This window comes from Fonsecaea multimorphosa (genome assembly GCF_000836435.1).
Source record: "Fonsecaea multimorphosa CBS 102226 unplaced genomic scaffold supercont1.7, whole genome shotgun sequence".
Taxonomy (NCBI): Eukaryota; Fungi; Ascomycota; class Eurotiomycetes; order Chaetothyriales; family Herpotrichiellaceae; genus Fonsecaea; species Fonsecaea multimorphosa.
The window spans coordinates 427108-451069 of NW_015971641.1; the positions used below are offsets into that span (position 1 = coordinate 427108).

Below are 23962 nucleotides of genomic sequence, written 5' to 3' on the forward strand. Positions count from 1 at the left end.
CAAGAAGCCTTAAGGGCCCATATCCCGGACCTTGCTGCTGACCCTACTCATTGCCCAAGCTCCAAGCTCGCTGCTACTACTACTCCCTTGCTCCCTGCTCCCTGCTCCCTGCTCGTCCTCCCTGCGCCCTTGTTCCAACTCTCATGCTGCCCACCGGTCTGCCTTACCCAACACGGCAAGACTCCATTCTTGTAACTTTGCCTTCCCCTCCGAACTGTGGCTACTATTTCTCTTTGGGAAACTCACTCGCTGCTCCTCTAAAGCGTCTCCCTGCTGAGCCACCATTTTCTTTCCCTCTCACCTTTCAAAGTATGTCTGGCAATAGCTGGCCGTTTCCAGACCGACTAAACAATGCTAGTTAGTTGGCCTCGAGGGCAGGAATACCATCAACGAGCCGCCCAATACCAGTCCTCGTACGCTTCTCCTACACCCTCTGTCTCCCCATCTTGCTCGAGCCCGCCTCATTTCCCAAACCCTTTCATACCTGGCTTGCTACAATCTATTCGTCCCTCTCAGTCCCGCCTCTTCCACTTTGATACGCCACTCCATCCTTCCAGCACAGATCCCGGTTCGTCACCTCAACCTTTCTCTAGCCTCCTCCTCTCTCTCCTCCCCCCCTCTCCTCTCCCCAAGAGGGTCTCCATCCGCTTGATGCCTTTCGTAACGCCGCATTGGCAACCCTCCGAAAAAGCTCGCACCCGGCCCTATCATCAGCCCAAAAGGGCCGTCTCTTCTCATTCTTGTGTATCAGAGACTCCCTATCCTGTCGCTTTCGAACGGACCCTTACCTCGGACTGACCTCACCCCTTCCACATCGCTTAACCTCTATTATTTCTCCGGTCCAGTCGGTTTTTGTTGTTCAACTTTTGGATTCAGGAACAGACCCTTGTTCTGATTTCGGAGACCCTTTGCACTGTTGTATACCTCTGTCAGTTCTGGTCTAGTCTGGTCCCTGCTGCGGTCGGTTGATGCAAAAGATTCCACTCCAAACTCTTTGTCTGCTCCAGCAACAACGTAACCTCTTGTCCATCATCGAACTCTAGTCTGGCTTCTGACACCTGCGTCTGTCCTCGTCAACCAAGTTTCTCCAATTACTAGTCGACAGGGCTCATGTCACTCTGGGGTTCAGGCGAAGAGCCCCAATTTCAACACCCTGGTAGACCGGATCCATCCACTACTTCCACCCCATAACTACTTGGACTTTCTCACTGTGCACAATTTGGACAGCCTCTGATCTAGAGAGTGCCACTACCGCCAATCCACGATTTTGTGGCTGCACGTCATTGCCGGTTTTCCTCAGTCAACGCTGTTTCCGACAGATATACAAATTTCAGCTCCCCCCAGGGTGTGGACCAGACCAAAAGCACGAGCACTAGCAGTCTTGCTCTTGTCCTGCATGTCCGACAGCATACCACTCCGTTGCTCGAACAGACCACCACTCGACAACCGCCTCCATGTTATTATCACTGGCCCCTCCTAACCACATGCAGCAGAACGACGTAAAACCCCCCCATGACTATCCAATCTACCCTAAACCGACACCTTCGCGAATCTCACCTCCACCGTCTCCTCGCAACTTACCTCCATTCCTAGAGGACTCGAGGATGAACAACTCTCACCGAGGGTTGCCACCATTACCTGCTGGTCTCCCTGGTACTCTCAGTCTTCCCCCTCCAGAACGAGGGCATTCTACTGCTCCTCCACTCGGCCACCTCCCAGCTCCGCCTTCTCAGTGGGCTGGCCAGGATGAGTCGATGCGAAGCTGGCTCCATGCAAAGGCTGAGGAAGATCGCCGGAAGCAAGAGGAGGAGAAGACCCGGCAGGAAGGTCTGCGACTCGACCAAAGACGCATTGAGCAGGATATGTTGCGAGAATCTCTTCAAGGAGGGATCCCTCCTCCGATGGTCCCTCTGATTTTTGCGGGCATTGGTGGAGGGAACCTTCCTGCTCACACCTTGGAGTGGGCGCAACAGTATCTAGCAAGTTTGACGATCCAGAACCAGCAACAACAACAACAGATTCAAGCCCAGCAGCAGCAAATCCACCAGCAGCAACTACAACAACAGCAGCAGCAGCAGCAGCAGCAGATGTCGCCAGATATTCACCGAGATCGAATTATCCAGTCAAATCCCTATGCAGGCCATCAACTACAGGCACCACCACCACTTCCCCAAGCACCTGCAAATGTACAAGCCGGTCAGGGTCGCAGTTCTATATCTGGGCCAGCAACAGCTCCTCCTCCCGCACTCTCACGTCTCAACACCACCGATTTCATCCCAGGTTCGTTAGCAGGCCAGAGCGGCCGACAGCCCGTACATACGATGCAACAAGCGCAGACTCCTGCAGCTGAGCAACCGTCTGGACCAGGTCTATTTTTCCATCACTGGACGCCGCCAAACCCGTCCTCTTCCTCTGCGGGAAACCAGCCTCCGACACCCTCAGGCAAAAGCACGCACGGGTCGCCATTCTCACAGCACGCAGGATCACATCTACGGTCGGAATACCAAAACTCCCCGAAGAAACGGAAGACAGCAGGTGGGCATGCCGTGCCCGTGCCCCCTACCTCACAGCCGTCGGATCTATCACAGCCCATGTCGTCTCGGTCGTCCAGAGAACGAGAAATGAGCCCAGGTCATCGAAACAGGGCGATGCGGCATTCACGGCAAAACAGTGATGCCTCATCCCGCGAACACGAGTTGGGCAGTCGCAACATTGCTCGACCGAGCAGTCGTCAACAGCGCAGGGATGAGCTCAGCGGCGGAGCGGGGTCCAGCCCAAGAAGGAAATTAACGGGCTCCTCTACGAGTGGATCGAGCGAAGACAGTAATCCTGCTCGGTATGAGGGGTTAAAGTCTGAAACACGGTAATAATACGAGCCACCTTGGCAGAGTCGGAGATGAAGCGACCGACTCGGGGACAGCATATTGACATGGCATTTTCAAGCTGAAGGAAGTGAATTTTTCCACCAGGGTGACGATGACGAGCACACATCCACATTTTCGGGCTCTAATTATGATTGCGCACTGTTTGTGCGCACGTCGAATGCCGGGTCTTCGCCGACAGAGGTGATAATAAAGAATACCAGTTTGAGAATATACCTTGCAGCTTCCAGCTTCCACAGCCACCTCGCCTGTGGCTGAGCTGCGGGCTCAAATCTGCTCATCCACCAGGACGCCGCTACCTGCACAGTGATCAGACCACAGCGCCATCAGCAGCTCCTAGGCAACCAGCAGATAGGCCGCACCATGTTGCGAAATGTCATTCCAGGCTTGCGAAATCCTTCATCTCCAAGTTTGACCTTGCTCTCGGGAGGCGACAACCTAGCTGGCCGTTTAATGTCGCTTAAGGCGCTTGAGGCGCTGGGCGGGATGTGAGCACAGATTTGGTGGAGACTGGAGGTCGATTCGGGGCGCGACCAAATCTGGGAAGATGCTGCCCAAGTGGGCGAGGTCAGGCGGAGAGGAAGGCCCAAGAAGGGTTCTGGGTGATTTGACGCCGAGTGATTGGGGGTTGTGATGGGGTACAACAGGAATGATGAGCATGGCATAAGCGAGAGGAAGCGAGATGGAGGAGACGGAATGTGTTTCGAGGAAATGGCGCATCCTTTCGGAAGTTGCACCGGCGACGACATGATTACGAGTGATTGCTAGCAAGATTGGCAGACGGTGCAAGGTATCGAGGCTGAAAATCGAGCCAGCACTCGTGTCATAGTATGTCACCAGTGGGTGCCAGTGGCATGGCATTTGGTGTATGGAGCAGCGGGGAGCTCCACAGGGGATTTCGGTGCATCACTGATCAAGCCACATGGAAACGCCTGCCACGGCGCACGGACACGCGCCATGACGGATTGGGCGACTTGAAACACGATATTTTGACGATTTTGATGACACCAGATAGAACAGGGCAGGCAATTTGGGCGACTCGTGTCTAGACCTGGAGTTAGTTGGATTGGATCAGCCGAGCTGCAACAAGGACAGGACCTTAGTGCCAGCTGTTGTGATTGCGCGTCGGGCCGCATTTTTGAAATGGCTCAAAGGATGGTCAGGGCGTCGAGGATGTCAGGATGTCAAGTGGATACAGAGGGAGCGACTGTGGCCACCTCGAGCCAGAGTGAAAAAGCCAGAGCCGTGGTCAAAGCAAAAGGGCGCACAAAGAGCGAGATACAAGGAGATTCGGCGAATATTTCAAGGCTCATTGCGGGAATAAAACTGAGAGTGATGAAATCAAGATGAACCGTAGTTTCCTGTGAAGCATGAGGAACTCGGGACTCGGTAGTGATGGCAGCATTCTTGCGCACCAGCTGAAACATGGTCAGTGGGTGTTTCAAGTTGGGTGGAGAGCAGAGTACCGAGTAGGTACCTACTGAGTAAACAACAACAATGGGTCCCGAGGTCTCTGGCGCGCGTGGTACTTTTGGTGCCCCGGGTCACTACTGGTGGTGGTAGGGGCATAGTGGGCCTTAGCTTCAGTGGCCAGGTGCTCAAGGACCGTCAAGGTAGGAGCAACTTCGGAGACCGGGAAGCCAGCTCGTTTCATCTGGCGAGCTACTAATTTGTAGTGTACCTCGTAATTTGCTGAGGGACACACACACACCCAGGTACCTAGTACCTACTACCTAGGTACACACCGAGGTAGCTAAATTTCCCATATCCACCTCAGCTACACCTGACATCACCTGAAGCTCATTTTCACTTGACTATCACCTCTTTTCTTTGCGAGGATGGACTAATGACTGTTTGGACTCGACCTACACTTGAGAATCTCACACAATAAACAGTATACTCTGATCAGACCAATAACTCAATATTATCCTCACATACCCACACACGTCCTCGTACCTGTAGATTCACTTCACATATGGTGATAGCAATTCAGCTTAGGAACATATCATCATATCAGGTAGTGTGCACATGCTGGGTGCATGCCACTCTCAATAACTCTGCTTCTCTGCCCTCTCCTCGGTTCCTCCTTCCTTGTTCTTTTCGCTGTCAAGCCACTAATACTCAGAAACTCAACTCAACTCAACTCAGCCACTGGCAGTCGGTGAAACCGAGCTGAAACTTTTCTCCTCTTTGTGCGATTGCTCCCCTCGGCCAGCTGAACTCGCCCACCGCTTTCTTTACACTTTCTCCCAATGTATAATAAGCTTTTCGCAAACTATCAACGCTGTAGCCGCTTATGGAAAGGATGAACAGATGATCCCTTGCTGCTGGTCATCCTGGACTGACTTTGATGGATAGCTTTTGGGTCGCCAGCCAATGGCGAGTCAAAAGTTACACCTCACAAGGACAGGAGAAACCCACTCGCACTCCAACCAACATACAGTACTCTCACAGCCGTCACTCAATGAACCAGCTCGTTCTAACTCACATACGGGCACTCTTGTTTCACGATCTGACCGTCGATATGCGTCTCCTCTGTTCCCCAGTCCAGCCCAGTATAGACAGCCGACCCGACCAGCCAATCATGGACCCCTGCGCTGAACGTCAACTCAACGACCAACACCACCAACTACACTCACACTGGACAAACTGTATGCTACGCCGCTGCACTCTGTCTACATCGTCGAGTGCACTCGAGACGCGTCGTCTCCCAAACAACCCGTCACCCTTTCCAATGCAATGTCTCAATTCCCCGTTTCTACCGTCAGCAAATACTCAACGTCATGTGGTGGATGAGTGGAAGAGCATCGGACCAGCCATATAAGTCTAAGTTTGCGGAACCGAGAATGGATATGCGTATCTGCCATCAACTCTCTCCGATCCATAAATCTTGTTCTCGACAGCTAATACCACCTCTGCGGGCGAAACCTTCTCGAGCTGAAGCTGCTGGCCTGGGCCCATATCATCAGAGACATTACGCCCATGACTCGGCCTCCTTGGTTTACACTGCCTGCTCTGCCGCCTCTTTCCCCAATCGAGGCCTTACATACTTCAGGCTAGAATGCCCTGCGTTTCAGGACAATGTTGCCTTTGAGCAATCCAACATCGTCATCGTTGTCATCGGCATTGATGGGCGTCGATAAACAAAACAAACCACGATGATACCACGAGCCACAAAGAGGGAAATCTCGTGTGCAGATCTCTCAATTGTCGTTGACTTCAGACGAATCATGGCCCTCGACTCTCCTGACGAATAGGAAACCCTCCATTCCTGCTGCAAGGTGCCAGATCCACCTTCCAGAATGTGCCATGGAAGATCTCTAAGAACGAGATCGAGCTATGATGGTGCGCAATCAGCTTGGACAGGTCTGTGTGCCATCACAACCCGGTTTCTGGAAGCGAGAGTCCCTGTCTCCAGCACCGATTGTTTGCACTGTCAAAACGACCCATGATGGGGCCTGTTGTGGCTAGCTGACGGAGCTGAGGATCAGCGGCCGTGGGCCAACCATCTTCTCTGTACCACCCGCTCCCTGTGCCGTTACAACGATGCAAGCAATTGGGGACGCTTGATTGGTGCACGGGCCACCAGGCTGTCTCTCTCAGGGGTCACACGGTTGCGTTGCTTGACGTGATCGGGCGATGAAAGCGGAGTTTCTTTGGCGACTTGTGCTAGAAGTAAACGGGCAGCAACTCCACCCGTATCCAATGATCGAAGGCACCAGTTCTGGCGTTATTTGGGCGAGAATTGCTTTACGAAATGGAGCTTGGACCGAATCTTGTTGGGTCACCCAGCTCCAGTGGATGACTGCCGAGAACAACCCTTCAGCACCAGCCACATTAACGACTTGAGGCTGAAGGATCCTCCTTTCTCAACATACAGAGTAAGTCGTTGGGCGATCGCCCCATCATCCGCCTCATTCTTCCCTTCTTCCATTCCTCCGGTAAGCCGCCGTCTCCTCCGTGTGCCGCTGCACAATCTGTCTTTCTGACTTGGGCTTTTCACGTCTCTTCATTCCCCCTACTGCGGTCGATGTTCCCGAGGCGACACCCCGGACTCTCTCTTCACTTGATGTGGGAATGTCCGTTCAACAGTGGCAACGCCGGTTGAGGCTGGCACGTCCTGACTGCCTTTCCAAATCACGCTCGAACCTCAAGTCTGGTGGCGCACTGAGCTTGAACCTTAAGGAACGTTCACCAGACTCTGATCAGCAGAATAGTCGTTTCCTTTTCGTCGACCTCTCTTCTACCTCGCCGCCCCTTCCTACGCGCGGTCGCACGACTCGGGCACAATGTCCGCGGTCACCTTTCAAATTGCGTCGAGCGGCGCTCGAAGATGGCTAAATGTCGCGTGGTGCCCGCGCCCGCGATGCCCACGGATTAGAGCGCCCTCATCCACACAAACTCGCGACTGTCTCGAGCTGCAGATGAACAATGTCGCGGTAGAATTCATGCCTCTCTCACACTGGCTGAGGGGTGATTGCATGCAGCAACTCTCGCAGCGGGCACAATGTTGAACAATTTGACTCTGCCAAATACTCATCCTGTGCGCAGGTAGGGCTGAGCACCATCCAGGTTGTCTGCAATTTTTGGTCCATCAAAGAACCAAGTGCAGCTTTCAGGTTTGAAGGCCCTGCGCAGACACGTTGCAGTGGCGTCTTCTCCAGTTGCAGAACCGCCATGTTTGGTGTCTAAGCCTTTCCCACTGGGTTTACGCACTCAGCCCGCCAAGCCAGAAAGCGTTCAGCTCTTCTGAATTGCTTGCGTAGCGAAACTTGCAACTACGACTAGCTGAAGCGATTGCGCTTGGCTTCAAGCGATAGGACATCACATTCTACTGTCGTTCGGGGATCCGAGCTTTCCTGTGTGCTCCTTGGTTTGCCCTCTGGGCTACTTGTTCCGTCTGCACCACGGAAGTCGCATGGGCGAAATACCCATACGGTCAGGTCGTCTCCACTAGCTGAGCGATTATGAGTCGGAATCTTCTGTCTGACTTTCAGCGAGTCGCACGGTGCACACCTGAGCCTCAACCTCATATTGTTTCGTATATCTGCCGCTGATTGGCGGGCCGAGCCAGGCTTCAGCCGCAAGCCTCCAGCTGGGTTTTCGCCCCCAACCTTGGAACTACAGCCCAGTCTTCTCGCTGCCCACCGTCCATAACGTTTTTTTGACTTTCGCATGGATTTTGCCTGGTTTTCTTCAGCCACAGATCTCCTGGCAATGACTGACGACTGCAAGGGCAAACATGAACTAACACAGATATTACTATATCGCAAAAGAAAGCTGATCAATTGCTGCTCAAGCTAAGGTCACGTTGCTGGTATGAGCGCCACACAATCTTCCCCGCCAGTCGAGGGTCGGACCTTGCGCTTTAATTTTGTCGAGGATGACCACCTATCCCACTTCCGGGCCAGCCTACAATGATGCTAGGACTAGGACTTCCCTGACATCTCAGCAGGGCATACGTAGAGCCTGTGAGTTTGGGAAACAATCCAATGCCGGAATCACAAGCCTAGCTTCAAAGCACCCTTACGAGCCTCTCCCAGAGTTCTTTGACGAAGGCCGACTGTCTGGAATGGAGTCACAACGCGGTCTATGCGACTCTGGATGCTCTCCAAAGTTTTCGCCCGCAAATAGCAAATACCTAGCAGTGGAAACCTAAACTTGACTCGTTTTCGTCCCGCGCATATGAGCTCTAAGGGTGTATGGTATGTATGTGTGTTTATTTGTTGATATGTACTCGGTACGTCGTCATCAAGGCCCGGTATGACCGTATAATTATCCCCAGAAAAAACGCGCAGAAGAAAGAAGAAGACGACAACGCCTTGTAAAATGCAGTGCAGTAATCTCGCCTCTCGCTTCTCCCCTAATCCGCTTAACGTGGATAGCGAGATAAATAGGGAAAGATATAGGATTGGATAGAATTAGGATAGAACCGAATGGAGAGAGAGGACACGATAGCAGTCCCCTCTGGTTCAAAAAGAGGAATGGTGCGCACATTATTGAAAAGCATCACCCCCAATTTTTCTGCTGTAGAAAAGGTCTGCCTCTCTCTCTCTGTCGGGAGCTTTGTTGGTTGACAAAGTCAGCCGAGCAGGGTCTTCAGATTCGCCAGAGCGGCCTCCAGCAGCTTGGGGGCGTAGCCCTGGCTTTTGGCTGCGTCGATGAGCTCGTCGAGCTGGGCCACGACGTCACTGCTCCCGAACTTGTCGCGCGCGTATTTGCGGAACGCGGCCTCGATGCCGCTGCCGCTGCCACTGCCAGAGTCCTCGTCGAACGCGCGCGGGATGACTTCTGAAAAGACGGTGCTGCCGCCCGCGGCGCCCGCGATGATGTTGAACCACTGCTTCTTCTGCTCCGGGCGCATCAGGTCCAAGGCCCGCGCGAACTGGGTCGTCTCGTACGCCGAGACCAGGTGGATCACGGCGTGCGCGGTGGCCAGCGTGCGAATGATGCGCTTCTGCTGCTCCGGCTCGCTCGCCGCGCCGACCGGGTTCCCCGCCCGTTGCACCACCAGGTCCGCCCGGTCCGAGTCGAAGCCCAGATAGTACTGCGCGATGCAGCTGTCGTCGGCGGCGGCGTGGGTCTTCATCACCTGCGTGATGACCCCGCTGGCCGCGTTGAGCAGCGGCAGGTCGACGCTCAGCCGCACCTCCTCGTCGCGGATGATGCCCACGTCCTTGTTGATGATGGCGGTCGCGGAGGCCATGGGCGGCGACGCGCTCAGCATGCGTGGGCCGCGGTTCTCGAACATCCAGCTCCAACCCAGCGGCATCTTGCCCGTCGAGACCTCCTTGGTGGTCAGCACATCGTAAAATTTCTGCGTGTCGACGCCATTGATCGCCGCCAGCCCCATGATCTCCGAGGCCGAGGGGATGTGGATCCCGCACATGACCTGGTTCAGTGCTTTCGCCGACTGGCCCGCGCCCAGGCCGCCGGGGACGGGGAAGAGCGTCTTGCCCTTGCTGGCGACGTTCTCGAGCACCGTCTTCGCGTTGGGTTCCTGGAGGTTCTTCATGTCGTCCGAAGATACCATGATCGTCAACGTGCCATTGATGGATCTCGCCACGCCACCGGACACGGGAGCGTCGATCAACCGCACATCCGGACGGTTGAATTCGCTCGTCAACCGCTCACGTACGGTCGATGGCTGTGTTGGGGGGATCGTCGCGTGGATGATGACCGTGCAGCCCTTGGGGAGGGCATGGACCGCTCCGTTATCGTCGAACAAGGCGGAGTGGACGTGGTGATGGTTCGCCACCATCAGACACACGACCGCAGCGTTTCTGACCGCCTCTGCAGGTGAGCTGGCCGTCTTGGCGCGAGACTCGGGGATCTCGTCGCATGTTGCCGACCAGCGGTCCAGCGTTGGTCCGTAGATGTCAAAACCCGTGACTGGGAAGCCCGTCCGGACCAGGTGCGTTGACATGGCGAAGCCCATCGCCCCAAGACCGATGAAGCCCACTTGGGGGGACTGGTTCGCTGTTGACATGACCGCCATGGCTGCCTGATGGGTGTCTTGATCGTTCTAAAAGGGATTTTGTTTCCCGGACGGGGAACAGGAGACAGATGCTGGATGGCTGCTTCGTCTGATATAGATGACCTTTCAGCGGGTAACTGTCACGCAGATGTCGAGCAGATGAGACAAGGCAAACGCAATGTGCAGAAGGGACGTCAACGAAGGGAGCGACGTCTCAGTATAGAAAGGTAGTCAAGATTGTCGTCAAATAAGTACTTGCCGATACATGTTTCCCGTCGTTGCCCTGCGGTTAAAAGCAATGGCCACCCGGTCTATGTCGGTGCAGAGACCGATGGCAGACAGCGACAAAGGTGGAGATGGTTTGTTGAATTGTGGAGGGTCTTGGAGCAGCATCTCTTTCTGGCTCGGCTCTTGGGGTTGCGGAGAGAGTGGAGGAGGAAAATCCTGAACGAGGCAAAATGCCGGCGGCGTCGCTCGGAGGAAATGCCGCGAAGCCCGGCACGTGACTGTATATCACGTGACACTGTCATTTGATCTGACATTTCTGGGTCTCCTGTCTTTTGAAAGCCGCCCTCCCTCATTGCCTGGCTCGAGACCTTCTCATTCACCAAGCCATCGCTTGCAGCGGCTTCTCTTGCCAAATCCCCAATGCAGAATTCACCGCAGCCACCTAGTCACCAAGGCGCTGCCGAGGCAGAACCTCCAGGAAGTATCTTCCAAAGATGAGGCTTTGCTCTTGCAAGCCACCGCGCCCGGTTTCCCTGTACGGAGACTAGGAAGTGAGGTACTCTCACACCCTCCCAGCTCACTCTGTGTAACGTATCGGGTAAATCCTGCAATGTCCTTCTCACCTCGGGGTACTCGCTTGCACGCCGCGTGACGTGCTTAAGCCACCTCACTCTTAAAGCGTATGCGGCATGTCTTTTCTCCAGGCTCCATTGGCTTGATATTTTCAAGCCTCACTAACCGGACAGCAGTCCCCCTTGTCTGAATAGGCAGACTGTTCAGCACCTTCTGACACGTATTTCAGACCTTTCGCGGGGCAATGTGCAGGACTGCGGAATTGCATCGCTCAGCCTTGCCAGTTTGCCTTTTCGCCCTTGTGGCCTTAGTCGCGCAAGAAGCCAACCAGTCTATAATATGTAGCTGTTTCCCTCAGGCACACTCTCCTTCTGCAATCACTCCTCGTTTCCCTCTTATTGGAACCACAGGAACAAGCAAATACAGTGGATCATTTGACAATAACAATACACCCAAAATGCCTGGCACCAACTCAGGCAAGAAACGGATCTATACTACTAAACCCAAACATGTCACCAGTGGCAAAAAGCACCATGACGACGACGACACTAGGTCACAAAGTGATTACTCCACTGTGACGGCGGCCTCAGGCTACCCTAAAGAGACATACAAATCGCCAAAAGAGGCCCGACGGCACGAAGATGATGACAGGCAAGACTTGCCGACCACCAAAACTCGACCCCAGCTGAGAGAGGTCACGTATCGTCAAATTTCAGAAGCCTTTCGAACGGCAGAACTGCCATCGCTCGGTCGGAGCCTCTCCGCTGTCACTTACATTCCCATATACGAGTATTGTCTGTTGCTACGCAGGCACGGTATTTCGGTAAAGCTTGGTCCGGATGGGCTCGGAGCAATATCTCAGCAAGGCCCTAATGAACCACGGCCAGTGAGCTACAGTCATAATTGCAGCGCCCACAATGCTCCCGTTGATATTCACAACCCATCTGATCAAGAGAAGCAAGCCGTCAGTGAAGCTATCACTTATATCGTCGGATATTGTGGGGGAGAAGTTGACATGCCCGGTTTCGATCCTCAACCTGACCTGCAGTGCAAGCCTTGCTCCAACCCTATCCCTAGCCCGATGCCCAGCCCTGTTCCATTGCGAAGGGGTATGGATGAGCAAAACAACGTACACCGGACCACTTCTCAGAATGTTCACTCTATCCCTAGCCCGGCGACCAGCCCGCGTATGCGAAGGAATGTGAATGAGCACAACAACGGAAACCGCAACTCTCTTCAGAATGGCCATGGATCCCATGCAGGGGCATACCAACCAAATATTCAAGGCGACATTTCCATCGGCCTCGCCAGCGACTACGAAGACGGGCGATCTGAGGTTAAGTGGGCTCAGGGTCACGGTCGATGAGGCAGAGCCATATATCGTTCTGGACTTCTTGGTGTTTGTCCAGGCTCTCGGCTGCTAATGTCTTTTTCTCTTTGTCCGTGCGGGTTTTGTAACAGGCTTCGGGTTATCGCTATGTTTTTGTTGTACATTATTGGCGCCTTAGCTTGACCCCCCGGCTGGCCGACTAGCATTCACACAGGACGTTGAACTAGTCAAGGTGGGTGTGCATCAGCACACCCTTATTGGGGTCGCTTGGTTACGGAAAACATGTCTGTCTCAATATTTTTGATATAATAGAGAACACCTTCTTCTTATATACCCATTCTCAACAATCTGCTTACCTTTGACCAGCTCCTTCAGCCTGATTCTCGATCTCCAGACCCCTGTCGTGTTTAGTACGTTGGGAGAGCAAGGGTGACCCTCGTTGCACTACGTCATCACCACAATCCAACAGACCATCCACATGCCTTTGCACTCCTCCTCATCCATTGCCCTCTTGTCCTTACCCCCAACACCCCCTTTGTCCGTCATTTGACAAGAGTTGATTCGTCCTTTGGGCCACACCATCTTCTCTCTTACCTGGGCTGGCTGTGTAACCACACATACCTATCTTGAAACCGAGGTGACGTACCAGCCACAGCCCGGATGCCTACCGTGCCACATGCCTCTCTTTCGCGCATGATGGCATCATAAGGTCTAAGTCCTTCCTACACGCATGCTCGCCCTCGTTAAAAAACCCAATCTAGAGCCTGATGTGCTTCTGACTTAGTTGGTATTACCCACTCAAGCATCAAGTTAAACAGCTTCCCACAATCTCTAGCCCGCTTATATTTGTGTGCCAGCAACAGGCGATTACAACACCGCTACATCAGCTCTGCAACCCGCTACTGCACACTATACACCATGGAAGGCGCAAAGAACTGGTACAACAAGCAATACGAGTCCTGGGTGCCGTGGATTGAAGACAAAGTCCTCGGCTGGTTCGGCGAGAACAAGACCAGCTACGTCGCCAAAGGTATGAAATTAGCAGGAATCCAATAGCCCGCTAGCAACAGGCTTGGATGTGGCCATTTTGCTAACGGATCTCGCACGTAGACAACCTCAATAAGACCAAGATCACCGGCGACGAGAACGTGGACGCCATCCAAGACGACGTCAACAAAGGCGTGGGTAGCCAATTCGGCAAGGGTGGCTTGCTTGAAGGCGTGGGGAACCTGACGAGTAAAGAGGTTCTCAACCGCGGAGAGAGACAGGGAAAGAACGAGAAGGGTGGTTATGGCTTGTGAGAAGAGAGGGAGGCAGATGGTACTGCGAAGGCTTGAATTCGGCGCCGTGCAGGCTACGGACATTGTGTTCTTGCTGGGAGTATGTGGCTGGAGAGTTTGTTTACTCTAGATCAGTTTTTAACCATGATGATACCACGATATATCAAATTCGACGACGTTTGCATGATCACAAACTACGAGACACTTAAAAAAAGGACAAAATAGTATTTGTCTGACAGAAAAGATCTCAACGTTCTCTGCCGTTAGCCCTCGTCAGACGTCACACTTGGCTCAATTTCCCTCACGTCAACTTCTGAGCACAACCTACATCGCTTCTCTCAACATCCACTCCGAAACAACCAACCGTGCCTTGACTTTCATGCCTTCGGGATCGTCCTCAAAGATGGGGCATCTTCTGCAGCGTCCCTACCATGAGAGGTCCAAAAGCCGCAGGGCCCCAATGAACCACAGCGGCCCCGTTCACTGGCGAAAACCATCCGTGACGATGTTTTGTGTATGTAACGTTATGCTCTGGCCGACGGGCATAACGCAACAACGCAACGACGTGTGGGTGTTCTACAAGCCCACATAATGGACTTGTCGATGTATATATATGGGTATTTATGGGATGAGAATGTCATTGCCTCTTCATCAAACATCAAAAAAGACATCCTCATCCTCTATCCAAGTCTCATCGTCGTGTATCCTCCTCCTTTTATCTGACCCAACACAAGCACCACACTCTGACTTCTGTGGCATCTCACCATCTCTCTACTACGACACCATGCAAACCACAACCACCCCAGCATCCCTGCCCCTCTCCTCCTCCCCTCCCCATTCCAAGTCCAAGACCACAACTACCACTACCACGAGTCACCAAACATGGACATCGTCGTACTTCTCCTCATACGCCTTCGCGTTCCACTCGATGCCGTTGGCATACATGCTCTCGGTCCCGCCGCACGCGTACCTGTTCTCGAAACTGATGACGGCGTCGGGCTACGCGTACTCGAACCTGGTGCCGCGGGCGCAGCTGGCGACGCTGGCGCCGACCCTCCCCAAAGCGACGGCGGATATGCTCTGGCGCGCACGGGGGTGTCATTTGAATGCGCTCGAGGGGTTTCCTCTGTTTGCCGCTGCTGTGGTATGTACCTACCTACTATGCAGTTACTTATTGGTCATGTCCCTATATATCTATATACAGACCCTTTATAGTTCCCCTTTCTTACTCTCTCCACCCCGCCCCCCCTCTCCCCTTCTCCCATCCCACTTTCTAACACCCCCCATGCTTGGTTGTCAATGGGACTAAACCGACATCACGCAGCTCGCCGGCACTTCCGCAAACCTCGACCCAAAGGAACTCAACACCTGCGCCGCAGAGTACCTCGTCGCCCGCACGCTCTACAGCGTCTTGTACATGACCGTGCGCAGCGAGCGGGCCAGCTACCTGCGCTCCGCGGTCTGGGCGTGGAGTGTCGGGATTCCCGTGTACGTGCTCTGGAAGGCCGGCATGAGGTGTGTCGACGGCGGGCATGATGGGGTTGGGGCCGGTGAGAAGGGAAAGGAGAGTCTGTAGGAAACGGGACGGGCTAGGTCTGAGCAGGAGAAAAGTGAGCGTGGGGTACTTGGGGGACTCAGAAGGTGTTTTCGTGATAATGATGGCCACGAGGTTTGGTCCCAAGGGTAACGATCAGGGTATATGGTCCCTAGGTTAGGTATCTAGCAGTAGAGGACGATGGTGGACACCATGGCGGTGTGATTCAGTGAGGAAGACGTTCGAGGTAAGAAATATCTCTCACTTGCATTGGACATGCCAAATATTTTGTATTTATAGTAATCTAGACGGCGCAGGAAAGTAGCTGCTTTCGCGTCTGATGATTTCCAACATGTATATATATAGACACACAAGAAGATACTCCCGCTTCATGCTGATCTCGCTAACCAGTTTTCTTTTCTTTTTCCTCTTCCCCGACGGCCTGTGCGCCCTTCTTACCTTTCTCCCTCTTTTCCCTCGCGTACCGAATACTCTTTGACCACCCGGCGGTCACTGCACCTTTGACGCTTTGCACAAGACTGGGCCATCGAATCGTGTGCTCGATAACCTGTTTTACTTCTTCCCTCAGGCCTCCACCTTCGGTGTCCTGGGCGATTCGTTGCTCGAACGGCCCGCCTTCCCGCCGGCGAATGCGATCTGGGTCTTCATCTTTGGTCTTCTCGAGCATATCATTGAACTCGCCTCGTGGGATTTTGAATTTGGATTGATATTCAAAGTAGAGTTTCTTTCGGAAGGCGTTGGGAAGCCGGCGGACCATGTGACCCCGGGTTACAGGGTCCATGTTTTGGGCCAGTTTGGAGTTGACGGACGGGTCATCGAGCCAATCTTTGTTTGAGCAGGCCGGATCATTGAAGGAGATGTTGGGAAGGTTGTCAATCAATGGTGTGTAAAGGCGGCGGAAATTGGGTAACTGGTTGTTGACAATGTTCTCAACTTTTCGAGGATCATCCCCACCGACGCTCATTCGTGGATCGCCCATATACGAAATCCCCGCGATGGTCGAATACAATTCTTTCTCGGTGAACTCAGGTGGAAGGAGAAGCAATGCCGCGCGGACTGCGGCGATCAGGTTGACTTGATTTGCCAGTCGGACTGCCGGATTGTCCCGTAAGATTTTCACAGGCTTCTGTAGGCGGCCGGCGAGATATAGAGTGTCCCATTCCGACAGATCTCTGCAGAGAGTATCCAAATTGACCACTCCATATTTGATGAGAGTTCCATTGATGGTGATGTAAGGGTTAAAATACACCCCTGCACCGAAGGAATCTTGAAGTTTGGAGACGGCGTAGGATCCCAAAGAACCCACCCAGCTATAGTGATCTCGGTGTTCTTGCAGATTTAATGAATGCCAGTGCTGGGAATAGGAGACTCCGAAGATAAAATCAATCATCTTCTGGTTCCCATCCTGCACTTTGGCCACAGCTGCGGGGGGGTTTGGATGCAAGTTCTTGGAGCCTCCGCTTTTTCCTGCGCTCTGAGGAAAGACACCCGAGCCATAGGCAAAGGCGTAGCGAATGGGTGCCCGAAACTTCCACAGGATTTGTCTCAGTGCCTCCTTGAACTCCTCATTGATGATGATGTGCTGATTGACACCAAAATCCTTACCAGGTAGCTCGGAGAACTTTGAAATGCTAAGGTCGGGATTTTCTTCCCAATCTGAGGCGGTCGAACTCGAAGAGGGAGGTTTGGAAGAGCCTCGAGAGGAAGGAGTCTGCTCGGAGGAGCCGGGGTTGCTGGTGGTCGACTGCTGACCTGGGGACGCACTGGGGCTCTGCTTCGCTTTGGAGGCGTCGAATCCTGGAGGCGGAGCACTATCACGGCCTCGTTCTTCCTCGACAGTAGCATAGTGCCTGATGCCTGAGTTGAGAGAGAAACGTTGAGCGGCGGCGAGAATAGGTAGCCGTCGAGGAGTGCCGTAAAGTTCTTGAAACCTCCTCTTGCCCAAGATGCTGGGCACGACCCGTAAGGTCATTTTTGAAGAGTTGGAGCTGTTTGCTTCAAGTATGCAACCATTGCTTGGATTTCTTGAGCTCACTACAGCATTGATTCATAAGTCATATCCACCTCCTGTACGCTGAGGCATGCGCAGGAGAGCAGAGATGGGCAAGGTTGGAATGAGATATGACGCGACACAGCAGGAAAGTTACGCGGAAGCCAAGCCAAATTGACGTGATCCAATATGAGTTTGGCCTGGCCGCGGTCACGTGGATTTTGTCTAGACCACATGCACGTGATCCTTCCAGGTTCAGGCCAAAATCACGTGGTCGTACGTCATCCGCTAATACTAAGCTCGACGCGGCCGAATTCGGCAGAATCAACAAACACTCGTAGCATTGAACTTCAGTCTTCATGCCACCGTTCCTTACCTATCCTGCAATTCAGTTTACACCATCACCGATAACCCAATGGAATACGCAACGTACGAGTCGCGGCTTGCGTCTTTCGAGCCTCCGTCGAAACGATCAAAGCTAGGATGGCCGCACAAGACGCCGACGCCGGATGAGCTCGCGCGAGCCGGCTTCTACTACAAACCCTCCAGCGCCAGCAATGATAACACCATCTGCTACCTTTGCGAAAGACAGCTTGACGGATGGGAGCCGGACGATGACCCAGTGGGAGAACATTTGAAACATTCAAGCGATTGTGGCTGGGCGATATTGATGAGCGCAGGGCAAGATGCTAAACACGACATCAGCACAATGGAAGACCCGACAGGCCAGATATTTGCAGACGCACGCCGGGCCACCTTCGCCGTTGGATGGCCGCATGAGTCAAAAAGAGGTTGGCGGTGTAAGATAGAGAAGATGGTTGAAGCAGGATGGCATTTGGCGCTACTGCCAGAAAGCGAGGATTATGTGTCCTGCGCCTTTTGCAAATTGTCTCTTGATGGCTGGGAACCAAAAGATGACCCTTTCGACGAGCACTATCGGCGATCTCCAGCTTGCCCTTTTTTCCATTTTGCAGGAACAACTGCGCCAGCTAAGCGCCCGAAAGCAAAGAAAGGCCGCACATCCAGAGCGTCGCGCTCATCAAAAGCCTCGACGCGGTTGTCGACACAGTCAAACACCCAAGACATGACCACCCTTTCAGAAGCTCCTAGCAATGTCAATGATCTCATACCAGATCTCGATGACTCAATAGATACGAGCACCATGTCGGCAATGTCGGTCATGTCAACAGCATCTACTGCCACAACTAGAGCCAAGCGGAAAGCTGCTGGCGGCCGGTCAAAAGCGACCAAGTCCAAGAGAACAAAGACCACCAAATCGACAAAGACGAAGAAGGAAGAACCTCAGCCTGAAGCGGAGGTAGTAAATGGAGAAGAGTTTCCGGCAGAAGTCGAGCATGAGCAAGTCCAAGTTCCGGCTGACATTGATCTCGAGCCAGAAGTTCAAGCAGAGGAGCAACAAGCTCCACCAAACCCAGCGCCCACTCCTCCCGCCCAGGTCTCCTATCCATCACTAAATGAAAGCAACACTCCCCCACGGATTTCCAGTGAGCCTCGTCATCCAAGTCCTCTCGGCCCACCGCCTCAAGCATCACCAACGCCTTTGAAGGCACGTCCATTCACATCTGCCGCCAGGACAGCAACACCGAAGCCTTCCACTGACAAGATCGAGTCTTCTCGTCCCGTGTCGCCAACACCAAAAGCTAACCACACCTCTTCCCCAGCTCCCTCTCCATCAACTTCGGACATTGAAAACGCCCCACCCTCAACGCGGCCTGCATCCGCACGTCCACCTGCTCCTGCTCCTCCGGACTCATCCACTCCCAGCCACCACCGACATCCAAACGCGTCATCTCCCAATGAAGGTGCAGAAATGCCGAAATGGACGCCGGCGGATATTGAATTGATCTTTGCTCCCACGTCGCCGCAGAAAGTTGATGCAGATATAGTCCTCGGCTTGACGGGCTCACAACTCTCCACGGACGAAAAAAATATGACGGTGCAGGAATGGATCGAATTCATTGCCAAGCAGACAGAGGAGGGGTTGAGAGCGGAAACGGAACGGGTGGTGGGGGTTTTTGAGCGAGAGGGAGAGAGGGCCATGAGGGTTCTGGAGGGGATTGTCTGTGTTTGAAGAATGCAATCCTTACAGTGAAGTGGAGCGGGAACGGAAGACAGGAAGAATGCTTGCTTCCAATTGACGACGGGGTGGGTTGGTTTAGTCTACATCGTTTTCTGGCATTGGGAACACGGATTGGATTGATCTGTCGAAGGGCATGCCATGGTGTTTCTGCTTGACTGCAGGTGGACACTACGGGCGACACACATTACTGCTGCACAGGTGCCTGCCAGCGTTACGGCACGACAAGGCATGGACTTCGGTATGGTAATATTTTGCGTGCAATGAGGTGTTTATTGGATAGAGAAAGGCCTGGCATGGATCCATATTGACCCAGCTTGGGTCCAGGGCTGGACCGGAGCACTAGAAAGCATTTCACGGATGACCTTGAGGTCAGTCACCCAACTGAATTGGCGGAGGACTACGAAGCACAGAGTCTCCCATTCTTCAATTTTGATTGATTGACTGATTGAGATCATGTTTCGGATTTTCCTGGGTTTCAATATCACTTGGAGGGCTCTTTTTGAGCATCTCATCGACTTGCGAAGCTCGCCCGACTCGTTCGGTTTGCTCATTCAAAGCAAAAGCATACCGAGAACATAGGTAGTCAGACATGCATAGCATCGAAAACAACAGCAACACACACGAATGTGCAGGGCCCAAGAGCAACACAACAGGCCGGGAGATGGATAGAGCATAACATGAAGGCCGTTGCCTTGCCTATCCATCTCCGTCATTCTTTACACAGCAATGTCCGCCCCGACAAAATCCTTCTCTTCAATCAGCTGGCTCTTGGGCTGAGTGCTCGTTCCGGACAGCGCAGCGTCGAGGGAGCGGAAGTTGGCGAGTTCCTGCATTTTTGCTTTTTTTCACCAGCCATTAGCCATGATTTTCCCCAATCATATGGTTGTGTGTGTCTTTGGTTGGTCAAAACTCACTCTCGCTAACGGGACTCGTCGTGAAGATGGCCTTCTCCCGTTCCCCCAAGCTCGGATAGATGCCTTCATTGATCAACACCTCCGCGAGCGCCCTTCGATTCGCGTCCGCGTCCGCGTTGGATTTGCCCTGCGCGATCAGCTCCTGCCGCGCCCTCTCCAGACACTCGCGGTAGTACTCGGCGTGGTTGATGTTGCAGACCTGGTCCCAGTTGACGGATTTGTGGATGGGGCAGAAGTGGCGCGAACACAACAGGCAGGTCTCGAGGTATTTGGTGGTCGGGGAGAAGTCGCCCGGGTTCTGCTCGTCGCAGAGGTAGCATTGCTTGACCAGCGCGGGGTTCTGGGGTCGTTCCTTTTGTGAGGGTGAGGGTTCGGTTCGGGGCGCGGAGATGGTCGAGGTTGGTGCGCCGGGCGTGTTGATCACGATTGTGGGAGGTGCTGGCGCTGAGGCTGACATCTTGGAGACCCCTATAGAGGAGAGTGGACTGTGTAGGTAGGACAAAGCGAATAGCACCCCGAAAACCAGCCTGCGTGGGACGATTGGTTTTTGCAACTCCAGCAAGGGACGAAGAGAGAAGAGGGATTGTGAGAGTCGAGCTCGGTGGTTTGTATATAGATGTAGGGCCAGTGGGGGAATTTACGAGGATATAGCAGGCCTGATGAGCAGATTCCGAACTTCTGGACCGTGATCAGGTAGGTCAATGTCTTACTCTTTTGCTTGGACAGAAAGGTTGGTAATGTGAGGTTGCGAAGGTGTTACAAAAATAAATAAAGCCAGCTCTAGCCTCTTATTTATTCGGTCCTCGGGCATCGTGCATGCATGAAGAATGCACGCCATTGTTGGCTCCCTGCTTTGCTGGTGTTCAGCTTGACGAATTGTGCCTTGCTAGGCCCGCGCACCCAGCCAGGGCACGACGAGCCCCGCAAAGACTGGGTAGCTCGATGGCTCTAGGTTACGAATGTGGCTTGCCAAGGGGGTCACAGGTGAGGCAAGCGGCGGTGGCCTTTTCCCCGCCATGAAGGGCTGAAGAGGAAGAGTACCGAGTACCTATGATGCGGCTGATGCGGTTGGTGTTTCGGTGCCCGAGAAAGGTGAGGGCTAGGTAGAGACAAACAATGACAACGACGTTGAGGGTTAGGCGTCCGAAACGAGAGATGCAAACGGTCGCATGCTGTTGGTCAGGGAGAGAGCTGCAGAATCCTCCGCTGGGGAGAGACCCTGATAGACAAGCGGCCAAGAGAACCAAGAGGGGCCAGAGACAAGAGAGCATGCGTCGATCATGGATGGTCGGTGGATGGCCTTGGATTTCAAGTTGTTTGGTTGCCGTGCGCAAGGAGGCCGCTTACCTACAGCTCGATAGCCACGATAGCCACGATATCCACGATAATAGTTGAGAGCCGCCATCAATGATCATCATCGAGGGTCGGCGGTCGGCAGTTCTGTGGCGCCGACTCGCCGTCCTCATCTTACGGAGTACAAGCCTCGCAAGGTACTGAAAGAATCCGCGACGAGCTTCTTTTGCCTTTGACAACAACAACTGCCCAGCTTGCTGACGTCGACGATGCCACCAAGATCGACAGGGACGCTTCGGAGCTGTTGATCCTGTCCCTGACCAATGCACGTCACCATTCGAGGTCAACTACCTAGCTCTCGTGGAATGCATCGACTCCTGCAGGTACCGCACAGCGGCACCTGGACATGCATCTTCACGTCCACACCCGATAGCATTGCTTACACAGCTCTATTTTCGTTTCAAATGCATTTGAACGAGCGCGGGGTCTCAGACCTTCTTGCACACGGTGATAAACGGTGACACAACCCCTGTAAGAGGTTATTTCAAAATTCCATCGTTTAGACTGCAGAGGGAACCCCGTGACTTACCACTCATGAACAATGTACCCGTCCGCGCATCATGGATCACAGTCGTCATGCCGGGCAATACCTCTCCCTCAGCGTCCTCGATGATTTTCGTCAGCTCATACTTGTATCTGCCCGCAATCTCTCTGTTCAACCTGCGAACCCGCCATACAGTTGCCGGGGCGCTCTTTGGATTGAGCGGGTCGTCAAAGGCGGCCAATGTCTTCATCGATTTAGGCAGAGTCGCGGCGAAGATGTCTCCATTGGCATCCTCAGAGAGGTTGTCGATGGGATAATCGAGGTCGATGCTGTGCACCCTGACCACCGAACCGTCCGGATTCGGTTTGAACACGGTGATGCCTCCCACGGCCGCGCTGGGCACATAGACAAGGCCGTCGCTCCCGAGATGGAGTCCGTTGGGGAACTTGAACCCAGAGGCGACCTTCTTGCACACACCGGCCGCGCTGCAATACGAGACATCTCCTGTGCCTATAAAGGCAGATAGATGATGTTGCTTCATGCAGAGTTAGTGAGCCGGACCGTGAACTTCGGACGCTTCTCTTACCAGGCCAACCTTGTGCGGACCGTGATCGTTCGTAAAGAAGAACCCGCCATCTGGCATCACAGCGACGTTGTTGGGCGTTGCAATCTGGGGGTCAGCATATGTCTTGACATGCTTCATACTATCAGAACCCGGTTCAGTCGCGAAAACTTCAATGGTCGAGTTTCCCCCCACGACCGCGTTGTCGAGCAATTCTCCCGTCTCTGGATCAACCGAAGGACGCGCGTTGATCAACCACAACCGAACATCCGAGCCATCTGCAGAGGTAGTCCCAGTCATGCCGACGACGTGGATTCGACCATCGCCATGCACGCCGGGAAACCCTTGCATCTTGAGTACGCGATAAGCGTAGCCTCCTGAGCCGGTCGGGCTGTCAATATCCATCGCGACTACATGGTCATGCAACGCTCTCCCGGAGGCATTGAAGCGATGAATACTGAGCATCAATCTCTTAGCAGGTTTGTTCCCCCTTTATGATTTTTGAAACCAAAAAAAGGCCTTTTTTTTTTAGACAACCTACATACTTTGGCATCCACTCCTTCCTCGCCAGCGCGTCCGAGCACGCCAGATACAGCGTTCTGGATCTCTGGTCCAGCCACATGTCTTCGCAGGCCTGGATGTTTGCATCGCCGCTCACTCGGTGGCATCGGTATGGGAAGTCTGTGACGGGCTGCACGGTCCGACCGAGTCCCATGCCGTTGAACAGGGCGTCTCGCAGAAACAGTTGCCAGACCACGGCGCAGAAGCCGAGCGAGATTGCCACAAGGGGGAGTCTGTTGGCCATTCTTTGCGGGTTGGTCAAAGGTAATGTTTTTTCTGAAGGTGGCCCTTTCAGTGTCCGGCTAGTATCCCGGTGTCGTTTGTCCCCCAAGCTGCAGTCGCTTATGGAAGCGGAACTTATCATCTACTCATCTCTGGTGGTCGGAGGAAAGACTTATGTAAAGCAATGCTGGCACGAATCTCTCGCGCTGCAAAGTATGCCCGAGACACATCTACGGAGGTTCCCTCCCTACCTAGATACCTAGGCACGCTCGGCTTAGTGGGGTGTTCGCCCACCCTCACCCACCCACACCCGAGGCTTGTAAGCTCACTTCGGACACGCAAAGAACCCCTCAAATCATGCAACTGTGCTTGGGGTGTGTATTTGTCCCTGCAAACAACTGACATTATCTCCTCGCATTCCAAAGAGGGCGGTCCTTTGCCTTGGCCTTG

The 23962-nt window shown here is 53.6% G+C and overlaps 9 protein-coding genes across 9 annotated transcripts; 5 read left to right on the top strand and 4 right to left on the bottom strand.

The window, feature by feature from the left end:
* Positions 1–1454: 1454 nt before the first annotated feature.
* On the top strand, positions 1455–2867 carry Z520_04381 (uncharacterized protein; the record flags this gene model as incomplete). Its single annotated transcript, XM_016774888.1, has 1 exon — positions 1455–2867. The coding sequence occupies one exon, from the start codon at positions 1455–1457 to the stop codon at positions 2865–2867; it is 1413 nt and encodes a 470-aa protein (XP_016633868.1).
* A 6097-nt stretch (positions 2868–8964) lies between these two features.
* Positions 8965–10380, bottom strand: Z520_04382 (uncharacterized protein; the record flags this gene model as incomplete). Its single annotated transcript, XM_016774889.1, has 1 exon — positions 8965–10380. One exon carries the CDS (start codon positions 10378–10380, stop codon positions 8965–8967), a length of 1416 nt encoding a protein of 471 aa, XP_016633869.1.
* A 1237-nt stretch (positions 10381–11617) lies between these two features.
* Positions 11618–12526, top strand: Z520_04383 (uncharacterized protein; the record flags this gene model as incomplete). The annotated part of the gene is made up of 1 exon (XM_016774890.1): positions 11618–12526. The coding sequence occupies one exon, from the start codon at positions 11618–11620 to the stop codon at positions 12524–12526; it is 909 nt and encodes a 302-aa protein (XP_016633870.1).
* Positions 12527–13408: 882 nt separating this feature from the next.
* On the top strand, positions 13409–13791 carry Z520_04384 (uncharacterized protein; the record flags this gene model as incomplete). The annotated part of the gene is made up of 2 exons (XM_016774891.1): positions 13409–13520; positions 13601–13791. 2 exons carry the CDS (start codon positions 13409–13411, stop codon positions 13789–13791), a joined length of 303 nt encoding a protein of 100 aa, XP_016633871.1.
* A 763-nt stretch (positions 13792–14554) lies between these two features.
* Positions 14555–15346, top strand: Z520_04385 (uncharacterized protein; the record flags this gene model as incomplete). The annotated part of the gene is made up of 2 exons (XM_016774892.1): positions 14555–14914; positions 15095–15346. The coding sequence occupies 2 exons, from the start codon at positions 14555–14557 to the stop codon at positions 15344–15346; spliced, it is 612 nt and encodes a 203-aa protein (XP_016633872.1).
* A 361-nt stretch (positions 15347–15707) lies between these two features.
* Z520_04386 (uncharacterized protein) lies at positions 15708–17297 on the bottom strand (the record flags this gene model as incomplete). The annotated part of the gene is made up of 1 exon (XM_016774893.1): positions 15708–17297. The coding sequence occupies one exon, from the start codon at positions 17295–17297 to the stop codon at positions 15708–15710; it is 1590 nt and encodes a 529-aa protein (XP_016633873.1).
* A 433-nt stretch (positions 17298–17730) lies between these two features.
* Z520_04387 (uncharacterized protein) lies at positions 17731–19407 on the top strand (the record flags this gene model as incomplete). The annotated part of the gene is made up of 1 exon (XM_016774894.1): positions 17731–19407. One exon carries the CDS (start codon positions 17731–17733, stop codon positions 19405–19407), a length of 1677 nt encoding a protein of 558 aa, XP_016633874.1.
* Positions 19408–20132: 725 nt separating this feature from the next.
* On the bottom strand, positions 20133–20787 carry Z520_04388 (uncharacterized protein; the record flags this gene model as incomplete). The annotated part of the gene is made up of 2 exons (XM_016774895.1): positions 20133–20254; positions 20331–20787. 2 exons carry the CDS (start codon positions 20785–20787, stop codon positions 20133–20135), a joined length of 579 nt encoding a protein of 192 aa, XP_016633875.1.
* Positions 20788–22111: 1324 nt separating this feature from the next.
* Positions 22112–23534, bottom strand: Z520_04389 (uncharacterized protein; the record flags this gene model as incomplete). The annotated part of the gene is made up of 4 exons (XM_016774896.1): positions 22112–22152; positions 22213–22702; positions 22754–23186; positions 23275–23534. 4 exons carry the CDS (start codon positions 23532–23534, stop codon positions 22112–22114), a joined length of 1224 nt encoding a protein of 407 aa, XP_016633876.1.
* Between the last annotated feature and the right edge of the window lie 428 nt (positions 23535–23962).